This window comes from Nilaparvata lugens, chromosome 7, assembly GCF_014356525.2.
Source record: "Nilaparvata lugens isolate BPH chromosome 7, ASM1435652v1, whole genome shotgun sequence".
NCBI classification, from domain to species: Eukaryota; Metazoa; Arthropoda; class Insecta; order Hemiptera; family Delphacidae; genus Nilaparvata; species Nilaparvata lugens.
The window spans coordinates 6,324,097-6,338,146 of NC_052510.1; the positions used below are offsets into that span (position 1 = coordinate 6,324,097).

The window sequence follows — 14,050 nt, forward strand, 5'->3', positions numbered from 1 at the left end:
TGTAGCCTATTTGTATTTTAAACAAAAACCATAAACCTTTGGATACGGTACATTGGTACCTGATTAAAATGTAAGTAAGTTTGCAAAGACCTTGCGTTAATAACTTAATACTTAATATATCAAAAAGAATGGAATTTTTTAGTAGATTAAAACTTCGTATTCTAAAATATTCCAAATTATCCATTCTTGTCAAATTGCTTAAAATTTCATAGGAAGCTGCGCGTTATCTCTCATTCCCACTAACATTCAATTCTCATGAATTCTAGAAGACATGAAAGCTCATTACTATAATCTGTCAGCAGCATTTAATAATAGTGTCGTGCATCCTTCTAAATTCTACACGTGTCCTACAGATGAGAAATACAGTACAATGCCAAGTCTGGAAGATTTCCGCCTTCAATATACGAAATAGTAATTTGAAGGCTGCCTCTAGTTTGCGCCGTGACGTAGTTACAGCGATAGCAGCGCTATCTGCAAAGTCGTTCGGTTTTTGTCAGTACTATCTTAGCTTGTCGTCGTGTGTGGTTGTGTGTGTTGTTTCTTGCGCGATGTGAGTGATTTTTCGATTTTAGTGAGTGAAATTCAAACTTTTTAAAATTGTTCAAGTGTTTTTCAATGTAAATGGAAATACTAGCACCAGGTAATTCACTAATTTCACCTACAAAACTCAAAACTTCACCGCTAGCTACCTGTTTGAAGAGCCACAACCGTTGTTGGAAGATAACCTTACTAATCCTTTCTCTTTTCTTACCTGCCGTTATTTTACTGTTCTTTGCCAGATAATTTGAGAAACTTAATCTAGATTGTTGGGTTATTATTGTCAGATCTCATTGTTGAACAGATCTCCCATCACATTTTATTTCATTTCCGTACAACTTTGAATTTCTCGTTAGAAACCAAGTAAAACATTAAATTTCTTTAGCATCATGAGCTACTTGTCCATGTTACTTTTCAATGTTTTTAAGTTTATTCTTTTTAAATTTATTTATTTTACATTAGTTTCTAAAATATTTCAGCTTAAATTCTATTTATTACTTTCAACTAAAAACATATCTTACTTTTCCATGATTTTGTAGAGGATAAACTTTTTATGTTTGTTTTGTTGGCTAGTGCAGTAAGGCTACAAAAAATAAACTTTTCATTGGAGCAGACAAACTTATTTACTAAATTTAATATAATCAGTTACAAAATATAATGATTCTATTGAATTAGTTAACTTTTTCATACTTCCTTATAAGTTTTTGACCTAACATGCACAGGTATATTCACGTTCATTCAACCCTAATGATTGCCTATTCTGTATTTTCTCGTTATTATTCTATGTGTATGTCAGGTAGCCTAAATTCTCCATAATCAAATGCAGTCATTTTTTTATTTACATTTTGTAAAATTAATCCGGTGCCATTAATTTTAAAAGAAATAGGTTATTTCACCTATCTTCCTTGATGAATCATGCCTGTCAAATTTTTCTTAGTCACATTCTCACTTAATATCTATCTATTGTTGAATAGTAATCTTATAAAAGTTTAAAGTTTATAAAATTAATATGGATATTATTGAAACCTCCTCTTTAAATTCAATTAGTTGATGTAAATGGATTACTATCAATTTACTGTAGCATCTTTGCCATTAGGCACTAGAAACTCTTAAATTGTTGATTTGATATTCAATAAAGCTTCATATAATTATATTAAAATACATATTATTTCACAGTTTTATTGTAGACCTATGCAAGTCCTATTTTTTTATTGGTCCAATTTATTAAAAGCAAATTACTTCATATCCTTTTTTTCTTTTGATATTTAGCCTATAACAAATCATCCTGATCATTGGAATATGTAAAAATATATCAGTTTTGTAGGATATATAATATTTTCTACAATCAATAATGCAGGTGTTTAAATCCTTGGTTTTTAACATTGAAAATAATAATAATTTTGTTATCAGCAATCCACTTCTCACCCATAAATAAAATCAAAGTTATCATTTAAAAGTTATTTTCAATAGCACTTGACATATTTTCATGTATTGAGCAACTGAATTTCATTTGTTTTCATTTGATTAAATCAAGTTGATGTGAGGAAGCATAATTATTCAACTCTTTTACTTACTGTACAAAAAAGTATATTCTCAAGAAATTAAATCTTGTTTAAAAAGCTTGTAGTTTTTATATTCTTGTAAAATGTATTGCAGTATGATATAAAAACTGAGTCACAGGCTTTTCAGGATATCAAAATTTTCCCAAATAAATACTCCTCAGTGCAATATCATGAGTAATAACTTACATACCTTTTCTCAAGTATGAGAAATCTGATGAAGACAATGAAAAATAATTCAACTTGTACTAAATAGAAATTTATTAGGCCCAATGTAGAAGACATTCTCTTAACTATTTTGTAGTTTGTACCACCAAAACAGTGGAGCCATTTCACCAAACTGCTAGGGGGGGGGGGCAAAAACCAAGAGGTATGAGGGGGGGGGAAGGAATACCCCCAAAGGATAGAGGGTCCTGGGTTTTTCCCCATAAATGTTACATTCGAAGATGTTATTATATGCTTCATTTTTTACAGTTTTATACAAATGTGGTTGAAGTATCAATACAAACGTATACATTATTAGTTATTAGATCATGAAATATTTGTCTACAGAGAGGTCCTAAAGAAGGATTACCCTAAAACATATTTCTTTAAATAATGGAAAAAGATAAGTTTTTCTTTTACAATGACAATTTCATTGGGATCATATTCTAATTGGAGAATAACTTTCAGTTAAAAAGCTTAAGAAACATTAAGCTGTTCCCATAATTCTCACCAACTCTGTACATACATTTTTGATTGTCTTATTGTGCCATTTATTTTGCTTTCAATGTGTCATCTTGCAACTTGTTAATTCTCACGTTGAAATCTATGCAATAACTCACTTATTGTGCTCTGATTAATAATATTGTACCCATTCTATATTCAAGCTTCAACTATACCACAGAGAAAAATATATTCTTTATTACTCCGTACCCGTATCCATACTTTCAAGGCAATTTTGCTACATTGATGATACTGTAGAAGGAATTTTACTACAGTACTACTGTTAAAAAAGTATTAAATCAGAATGAGATTCTAAAGATTCGTGGAGATAGACCCGTATTTTCAATATTTATCTGATCCTTGGGGGGGGGGGCCTAGGCCCCTGCACCAAAAAGCACTTAATTTCAATAATCTTGATAGGCTAATAGAAATCAATTTTATATTTTAATAATTAAACATTCATATAATTCCAATAGTTTAATTTATTTTGTCAACTTATTACTCATATATGGATAAAATACAATAGCCTAGTTGAAGTAAATATTGGGAAACAAACAAATATTCATAAACACAAAATTTAATGAAATACTTGTATCTTAATTAATTTTACACACCCTTATTGTTGAGCACCCCCTCATCGTTTGTGCCATGACCTTTAAATCAGATGGAAATGTCTTATTCTCATTTTTTTCTCTCATACCTTGCATATCAACAGTAAGCAATTTCCTTGCCAAGTTGTCAGACCTATTCCAATACCAACCTTCAGATTTATTTTTGTCAAAGAGTATCAAGTAGGAAAATAAAAGAATAGAAACATCAATGATAGTGTGTAATTGTAACACGTGTAGTGTGTTTATTATATTGTTCGCATGTGATAATAGATAAGGATGAATGAATGGATAGGCTGCAATCAGACTCGAATGAATGAATTCTGTCAACTGATGAGGACAATATTCGAGAACATGGTCAAACAAGCCAACAAATATATTTTGGAATATAGTCAACAAGTCCACAATATAAATACAAGCTAGATCAGTGCATAAGGTTCAGTTTTACTAATTAACTCTTAATATGGTTTAGAATATCAATATTTCTTGTATTGGAATAAAGTCGAACATGTCCTAGGCCTGAATTAATAACTGAATATGTTAATAGTATATCAATATACGTATACAACTAAGTTCAGTATACAACATCAGTAGCTTAATGTCAATAAATACTGTAAATTGAGAAAAGAAAACATTCTAAAATAGTGAAAGACTGAGTAAAGGCCATTTTTGAGATTCTTGTATCTCTAGCAGGCCATGCCAACCAATAGGAATAATACTGAGTATCTGTGACAGGCATTATCAAGGCAATGTGGACAGATCATTAAAAAAAGTATATCAATAGTAACCTAATCCTTACATTATGAAATTTTTTTGAAGTATTAACTCAACAATCTTGTCTTGACTCGTTTTGAAAATATAGAATTTTTATTTTTCATATAGCAATATAGTTTTTGTGAAATGTTCTTGAAGTATCAAAGAATTTCTTAAATTCATCAAACTTTCAATAATTAATTTATCAGAATTAAAATTGAAAAAAAATAATAGAATGAATTGAAAATAAATGAAATGTAGAGGAAGATTTTTGAAATAATTTCGTCTAAAAAAACGGGTCAATATCTTGAAGGGTTATTAAAATACAAGCGATATAGCAAAACCCTGAAAATTTTGGCGGTCATCTTGTTTCCGAGGTATTAGCCTGTGATTTCGACTTATCATCATGATCCTTATTATGCTAGACCTAATGAAGAAATTGAGACATGTTCCACTGCTGTTACCCAGAAATGACATTTGCGCCCGGACTAAATGTTACAGTAATGAACTCTTCTAAGTAAGTGCTCGAAACTAGATTTCAGTAGGTCGAGTTTTCAGTTTGTAAAGTTTTAAAATAGATCCTTGCGAAGCATGGTTTGTTTACCTGACAGTATAAAAATATAACAAATGTTACTATTCCTCTTCTATAATTGAAAAATATTGTTGTGCTTCTCAATAGTTCTCTTGTATTATAGTGAGGTCCACGTTATAATGACAGTGTTTGATTGGCTATGGTATTGCTATCCTTTTCTATGATTCAACAAAGCGGATAGCACTATCTCTTTCTCCCTTTGCTCTGTTGAAAGATCGTCTTATAACAATGTATTAATTAAAATAATATTTCATCTCAATTATGAAAATTCATTATTAAATTATCGAAAAATATAATTTACTGCTTTATGAAATGCAATTGATTATTTTAAACGAGAATGAGCAGTTAATATTACATCAATAAACCTGTAGCTACCGTCTATATAGAAGACATTGACAAGATAGATGTTCGGCAACGTTGTTCTCCTATCTTTCTCTACTGCCATTATAACGTGGACCTCACTGTAGGTATAATCATACTTCAAACTGTTTGTGCTGATGCTCACAAGCCAAGACAATTAGCATAAATAATTAATATGATTCCAAATTAATGCATCGAAATGAACAGTATGCAAACGATGCCCGAACTCTTGACTGAAATCGCTTGTCTTATCTAGCAATGCCGAATATGGGAGCTACCAGATCTATTGTTTCTATCATAGTTCTATTGTGTCTATTACTGTCATTGTTTTAGCTTCATTGATTAGGGCTTACAGTCATCAGTTGCATTCATTATGAGCAATACCAGTATTGTTAGACCGCTAAATGGTAAGCAAAAATTGAGCCATTGTAGATTTTTGATGGATTATTTTGAACTTTTTTATTTTTGGATTCATTCACTAACCTCCTGTTACATAATCTCCACTATATTTTTCAAGTTTTCTTCATTGTACTTTTGTTTAGGAATTTTTATTGAGTTTTAGTTAGTGATTCACAAGATTGTGCAATTTAGTTTTTCATTTTCATTCCCAATCACATTAGCCTATAACTCTACACACTAAATTATCAAAACACTATCTCGGAACACTATCAAAAGACATTGACTTGAAATTCCAAAAAAATATCGTAGAACGAACATTCAAATAAGATTAAAGCTGCGTTTACACCAAAGTTATTAACAAAAAGTTTATTTTTCCATCCTTATACATTCTATTAGATTAAACGGAGCGTGACAAACACATATGGATATGCACATTATGTGTATGATAAGTTATGTTCAATCTTATAGGATCTATAAGGACGGAAAAATAAACATTTTGTTGATAACTTTGGTGTAAACGCAGCAATAATCTTCTTTGAATATTCTTTCTACGATATTTTTTAGGAATTTCAAGTCATTGAGTTTTGATAGTTCTCCAAGATAGTGTTTTGAGAATTTAGTGTGTAGTTTTGTTATGTGATTGAGAATGTTTTATTTATTTATTTATAATTTTTACAAGTTGCACTGATTGGGAGAGAAAAACTAAGGATACTCCTTGTACTAATTTCTCTCCCAAATAAAGATTATATAATTTTAAAAGTCTAAAATAGGGTTATGGTTTCACTTTTCTTAAATTTAGTCCATTTTCACTAAATAAACAACGAAAACTAAGAATTTTAAATTTTGACGGTTAAAAACAGAATAAAAAAAAATCACACCCAAATCACCATTAATTGAAACATTTTTGCGTAATTTATGCTCAATATGATTTTCAAGTTTCAATGTTTGTTAATGTTTTAGAATGAAAATTATCTAAATTGCACAATCTTTCTGGAATTTTCTTTCTTATAATATACTTTATTTTAGGAATTTTCATTGAGTTTTGATAGAGTTCCATACTGAATCCCCTCAATGTTCGTTCTTTGATACTTTTCTCAGGAATTTCATATTTCAAGTCCATTGAGTTTTAATAGTTTATCCAGGACAGTGTTTTGACAATGTAGTGTCATAGATAAACAGTAGCGTAATCATGCTATTGTTTATCTATGGTAGTGTGCGGTTTTGTAGTGTAGTGTAATGTGTTTAGAAATGAACTATATTAGTGTCGCTATAGTTCTGATCTGATAGTGGTAGTGAGACTATTATTTACTGATAAATTAATAATATCGGGGACCGAGCTTCGCTCTGGAGTACGAAAGCATAAAAGCATAAAAGCATTAAGGAAGAAGAAATTATAATAACGTTCATAGTTCATACAGAAATGTTTTATATAATCACAGTAAATTGAGAATTATTCCCAGAGGAATGCAAAAATTTCCCTCACAAAGGCCCGGTTGCACAAAAGCCGGTTAAATTTTAATCCTGATTAATTTCACGATCAGATAAGAACATTTCAAAAAGATGGTTCTACTGGAATTAATCAGGATTGAAAATAACCCGGCTTTTTTGCAACCGGCACGAATTACCTGATTGAATGATTACAAAAGATCAACAGCTGAGTCATAATAATTTTGACACAGTTCCACACACATGAACACGCTCACTCACTTCCATCATCAACAGACGACGAAATCATTATTATCAGCTGTTTTTCCAAAGATGAATGATAATTATCCTTTTAATGTCATTCAGCGAGTTTTCCCAGGGATGAGACCTAGTGCAATTGAATTTTTATATTATAAACCTACTATGTTCTGAATTTTGTGAGAATCGTTAGACCCGTTTTCGAGATCCGGTCAAATACAAACATATAAACAGAAATTACTCGTTCAATAGTATAGGATAGTGATTCTTCTTCTTCCCCTCCTCCTTCATCATCATCATCATCTTCCTTGAGCCACAACAAAAAGAGACTCGACAACAAAAAACATGCTGACAGGATAAATGTCGAATTTACTCTATCATCATTCTGACATTGCTGAGACTATAGTGAGGTCCATGTTATAATGACAGTGGAGCAATATAGGAAAACAGCGTTGCCGATACTCTGCCTTGCCACTACCTTCCACAGAAGATAACTGATACCGGTATATCTGATTAACTGTCCATTCTTGTTGAAAATGATCAATTATATTTTATTCGTCAAGAAAATAAATAAATGAAATAAATTATCATAAACTTAATTGAGTTGTTTTGTTAATTCGTTATGTTCCTACAGTGTTGAAAAAAACGATCTGGCAACTTTGCGGAGCTAGAAAAGGATAGCGCTATCTGCTTTGTCGAATGATAGACATGGATAGCAACACAAATGTTAATGAAACACTGCCAATATAACGTGGACCTCACTATGGTTCAAAAAGCACTCATTTCTTGGCAAATTTTATCCAGACTTGAATCGTATTATAAAACCAGCTTCAATCTGTTTTTTGCTGGACGATTTTCACTTGAAACAAGTTCAACTTTGAAGTCAGTACAAGGTTGGACTGCTTAGAGGTTTGAGCTCAGTTTGACAGATGAACATAGTCATTATGCAGTCAATGTCAGTATGATAGCTGCACAGTCAATGTCGGATTGATATAGTTAGTTCCACGTTATAATGGCAGTATTTGATCAAGATTGGTGTTGCTATCCTTGTCCATCATTCGACAAAGCAGATAGCGCTATCCTTTTCTAGTATTTGATCAACATTGGTGTTGCTATCCTTATCTATCATTCGACAAAGCAGCTTCGTTTCATCGTTTCCTAGGTCTGCAACGTAGACAGATGGTTTTTTTAAACAAAGTGAAAATATATTAAATTAACAAATTTTTTCATCTCAATTAAGAAAATGTATTATTCAATTATTCCAAAATATTGTATTTTCTCAACGAATAAAAAATATCATTGATTATTTTAACAAGAATGTTCAGTTAGATTTACATCAGATATATCGGTATCAGCTATCTTCTGCGGAAGGTAGTGGCAAGGCAGAGTATCGGCAACGCTGTTTTCCTATATTGCTCCACTGTCATTATAACATGGACCTCACTGTAGTCTCAATGTCAGAATGAGAATAGAGTAAGATTCGCCATTTATACTGTCAGCATGATTTTTGTCGTCGAGTCTCTTGTCGCCCAAGGATGGTGATGATGACGATGATGATGATGATGATTATGATGGTGAAGGAGAAGGAGGAGGAGAAGAAGAAGAAGAAGAAGAAGAAGAAGACAAGAAGAAGAAGAAGAAGAAGAAAGAAGAAGAAGAAATAGAAGAAGGAGATAACAAGAAGACAGAGGAGAAGAGCAAGAGAAGAAGAAGAAGAAGAAGAAGAAGAAGAAGAAGAAGAAGATGATGATGATGATGATGATGATGATGAAGACAAGAAAAAGAAGAAGAAGATTACAGGAGAAGAAGAGGAATAGTAATAATAATAAGAAGAAGATAAGCAGAAGGAAACGGAAAAGGTGAAAGAGAAGAGAAAGGAGAAGTAAATATATGAGAAGTAGAAGCAGAAGGAGGGAGGTAAAAAGAAGAAAGAAGCAGGAGTTTGATACGAATAAGATGGAGTAGAGGGAATAGAAGGAGGATGTGAAGGAGGATGAAGCGGCGGAGTACAAGAAATAGGAGGAAGGTGAATAGAAGGAGAAAGATGAGAAGAATGAAAGAACAAGATGATGAAAATGGAGAAGAAGATATGAAGGAGAAGAAAAGATGAAGAAAAATAGAAGAAATGGGTGATGAAAAATAATAGAAGATGAAGAAGGAGATGAAGTGGTGGGGAGGAGGTGGAGGAGGAGGAGGAGAAGAAGAAGAAGAAGAAGAAGAAGAAGAACAACAACAACAACAACAACAAACAGAGAATATGAATAAGAATGAGGAGATGGATGAAGAAAGGTACAAGAGAAGGAGGACAAGTGAAGTAATATAAGAAGTTGGAAGAGGGGAAGAAGGTGAGACATCAGAGGAGGTAGATAATGGAGAGGAGATGGGAGAGGAGAAGAGAATTGAAAAGGAATGAAAGAAAAACAGGAAAAGAAGATGGATTATGATGATAATCAAATGAAGAAAAAGGAGGAGAGATAGACAGATGTGAGAAGAGAAAGAAATGAGCATATTGATTAAAGAGAAGAAGTATTTATTCATGAGTTAGAATAGATGATGAGTAAAATGAAGAAGAAGGAGGAGAGGTAGACAGAGGTGAGAAGAGAAAGAAATGAGGATATTAATTAAAGATAAGAAGTATTTATTTAATAGGAAGAGAATGAGGAACATTAAGGGCCAACTCACACGAAGCGTTTTTTCAGGCGTTTTCAGAATAGTCGGCAGGTCAGGAAGCTCTCCGATTGGGTTGGCGTTGATAAAAACGCTTCTTGTGGCCTCACCCTAATTTATTTTTCTGCTGATGATAGCCTACAGGCTTGTGCTATGTAAAGTGAATATTATGATGATGATGATGAGAGACGAGTTAACTTCAAAAGTTTAAGGTGAGTTCCGAACCACCGCGAATCGATTTTGTAATCAATGATATTCAGCAGTCAACGGGAGTAGCAGGTGTGGTTGTCTCCCATCTTATCTGAGCGATAAGATACCAGCGCGACCTTGCGACCAGCTGCTACCATACAGTTTGCTTGACATAACAAACTGGTTTTTAAGCCTTCTCAAAGTCATCCTTGAGAAAACGAGAAAGAATTGTGAAGGAAATTACCATCTAGGCATCTACTGATAAAAAATAGTTCGTTGACCTGTAAAGAAATATATGTATATTGTACAAATAGGTTCAATTGTTAATGAAAGTCCTTTCCAGAATACCATGAATAATAGAGTTCAATTCCCTTTTAGAAATCATGGCAAATCGAACTTTACTGATCCAGATTTAGAAAGAGTTTTAAAATATATTCGTTTTTTCATAATTTATTTTTATACTAGCAGGTAACCCGTGCTCCGCAAGGTTTTTTACTTTCCTTGCCCTATTACCGTAGGTAAGGAATGTATTGCTTTCCAAAAAAATTAAGGTACCCTAATTTCAAGTTTTCTATACGTTTCCCTGAGTCCAAAAACATTATTTTTGGGTATTGGTCTGTGTGTGTGTATGTCTGTGAACACGATAACTGCATTCCTAATTAACCGATTGACTTAAAATTTTAAACTTAAGGTCCTTATACCATGAGGATCCGACAACAAGAAATTCAATAAAATTCAATTCAAAATGGCGGAAAATGACTAAAAAACCATGTTTTTCGCGGTTTTCTCGAAAACGGCTCTAACGATTTTCTTCAAATTTATACCCTGGATAGCTATTTATAAACCTTATCAACTGACATAAGTCAGTTTCTTATGGGAAACTGACTTAATTTTCTGGGAAAATTTTAGGACCTCCGTAATATTCTTGAGAAAAATGGATTCTGTTAAATTTCTATCACGATTTCCTCAAAAATGACGACCGATTTTTTCAAATTTATACTCTGTAGAGTTATTTATCAGCTCTTTCAACTGGCATGAGTCTCCTTCCTGGGAAACCAACAGGGGGTCCACCCCATCCTTGAGAAATGGAATATGTAACCTCCTTCTCGTGCATGAGGTAGGTAGGTAGAGCAGTTCATTCAAAAGAACACATATTCGAGATAATATTTTACTTGTAAAACAGCTGATTCGACGACTTTTTAAAAATATTATCAAATTTCACAATTTACACAAAGGAAAATGTACTCTGAAAACAATTTACACAATAGTTTGATCATAAAGTTTTGAATATGTAGCCGCCAATCGTCATTGAGTAATTCCCCTAAATTATTCTCGTTTAAGCATGAGGCTTACAGTTCAATGAGCAGCAAGGAAAGTTGTATGAGTGTACCACACCAGATTTTTTAAACTTGACCTAATCAAATTTTGACGAATTGCAAATAGGCCTTCTTCATCATCATCATTATTATCATCATCATCATCATCATCATCATCTTCTTCTTCTTCTCTATCTTGTTCGTTTTTTCTTCTACTTCTTCTTCTTCTTCTTCTTCTTACACTTCTTCTTCTTCCTCGAAGGCTTACCGTTGAGCTTTGACTCATTTCTATCACACCAGTCAGAAAAGGTATAACCTCTTAACTGCTCTCACATTTAAAAAAAATGTAAAGGAAACAATCCTTACTGATAAAAAATGTTAGTTCGTTGACCTGAATGTTGTATGGAAATCTAAGTTACGACTACGTTTTCTTGTTTAACCGTATCGTAGTATTACTGATAGGATGTGTCGTATTTTTCCTGCACTTTGTTTATGAGTACCTCTTGAAATTACCTCGGGGAATTATTGTTATCGGGTTGAAGTGGTTATTGATTGATTTTTGCGTAACTGTAGCATTGAGATCGACAGTAGAAGTTGATACTGTAGTACCTAAGTTAAAAATTTGAAATTGAATTGTTTAGAATTAAAAGTGCACATATCCATTTTTTCACAAATCACTATTTATTTCTTTATAAGTTGAAATTTTAAAAATTTCAACTCCATAACATGTTTTCTAATATCTGTATTCATCAATATATACTTACAAAAGTGATGGAATTTGCGACAATGTGAATAAAACCATTTTTTTTTGTTTTGGCGAAAAATTTAACTTTATGGACATGTGCACTTTCAATCCTAAACAATTCAATTAAACTTTACGTTGAACTTCCGTCGTTCAAAATATGTGTTTTAAAATGCAATAGTAGTCCAGTCACTATATACATTGGTGCATGTATCTGATCTCAGATTGTAGAGCACAAAAACACGCCCAGAGGGATTTTGAATTATAATCTAGATTGTAACAATCGGGATATATTGTTGGTCAAATACTAAAATTCATCAAAATTGATTATTCTTTAAATTTAACTCATTTTTGAAAAATCATAACTCAGTACTCATTGGAGATAAAGAGTTCCGAATGATCTCATTTTATCCAGAATTTTATAATCTAAAAAAAAGACAAGAGCAAATTTTTCTGTCCGATTACGAGATTTGGCAGAAATAGCTGAAAACTGGAAAATGAGCCGAAATAGGAGGTTTTTGGGCCACTCTGTATCTAGCACAAGGAAATTTTGCATGAAGAAATTGGTTCTGTACTTCTCTTATGTACCTAAATAATATAATAAAAAATCAGAACTATAATATAAATTGCAAGCACACCCCCTTTTTTATGTCTATATTGACTGGACTATAGGTTCCTGCTCGTATTTCCAATATATTTATATCGTTTATTGTCGACAAGGAATAATAATGAACAGAATGTTGCAGTGTATGACCTATGCAGATTATGCAGTCTTGATTGCAAGAAATTTATTCTGTATCTGAATAAATGCATTGTAATAATAATACTGAGGGTGAAGCCCTGAGGGGTACTGAAGCTGAGGGGTAAGCTCTTATGCTTGTGTGTGGGTAATGAGTGAGAGGGATGGTGATGAGAGATGACGACTACTATTTAGGTAGACAGGACCGACACTTATCGTCTCTTCCGAAAGACAGGGTGGCCGTATCTATGTGATGTGGTCAAAAACTTTTGCTCCATTGGAGATTCGAACTCTGTTTGTTTTTTTTCAATTTATTTATCTCAATTTTCACAACATTACATTTCATCTAGTACATATATAATAACCTCTCTAGCTATTCAACTATTTGAGAGGTATACAGTTAGAAAATCTACAGACAATAATTCTTTTATAACTCTTTGATAATTACAATGAACTCAAAGTCAACAACATAAGTTTGAAAACAGTTCAGTACAGATTGTCGGTACACTTTTGTAGCATTCCTTTTTTTCACAGTATTCTAATATTTCTAATACACAGATATCCATACAGAAGGCATTTGCTGCCAACTTGATTTTTATCGTCTCAGCCACACATACACACAGGTTACAACCAAGATTTATATAGTTACTCTTGCTACAACTCATTTTGATTTTGACTTTTTCATAATAATAATAATTAAAGCCTTACTTTTAGGCTTTACTATCAGAGTATCTATAAACACAATATCATCAGTAATTAAACATGACTAGAAATAAACTCAACAAAAACATTTTTTCCACCATTTTCAATTTTTGAACCGTTAATTGCTCAAATCGTACTTTTGTTTTGATTATTAGACCGGCGCGTTATCACTTACTCCAACGAGGCCGCCCAACGCCTTTCTTGTATTATTAGAAATTTGTATTTTGATTGCATCGTTTTTGTATTTTGTAATGTTGATTGATTGTTTGTGTGTTTGCAGTGGGGATGACAGTGGTGATGGCTGGTGTAACAATTGGCGAGATCTGCGACAACACAAAGCTGGCAAGGGAGATGGCGCTGATGGGTAACTACGAGACGGCCGGAGTCTACTACCAGGGAGTCGTGCAGCTCATACATCGGCTGCTCATCACCATCAGCGATCAGAGTCGCAAGGCCAAGTGGCAACAGGTTGGTGCCATTAATTCATACAGTAGTAGAT

The 14,050-nt window shown here is 32.7% G+C and overlaps 1 protein-coding gene across 2 annotated transcripts in view; it reads left to right on the forward strand.

The window, feature by feature from the left end:
- The first annotated feature begins 482 nt into the window (after positions 1-482).
- The window catches only part of LOC111055778 (katanin p60 ATPase-containing subunit A-like 1), a 51,375-nt gene continuing 37,807 nt past the window's right edge, over positions 483-14,050 (forward strand). Inside the window, exons 1-2 of one of the 2 annotated variants that reach the window (XM_039433559.1) lie at positions 483-640; positions 13,832-14,019. In XM_039433559.1, the coding sequence (XP_039289493.1) occupies positions 622-640; positions 13,832-14,019 (207 nt within the window). In that variant the 5' untranslated portion in view covers positions 483-621. The remainder of the gene's footprint in view (positions 641-13,831; positions 14,020-14,050) is intronic. The other variant, XM_039433560.1, reaches the window with a different exon arrangement.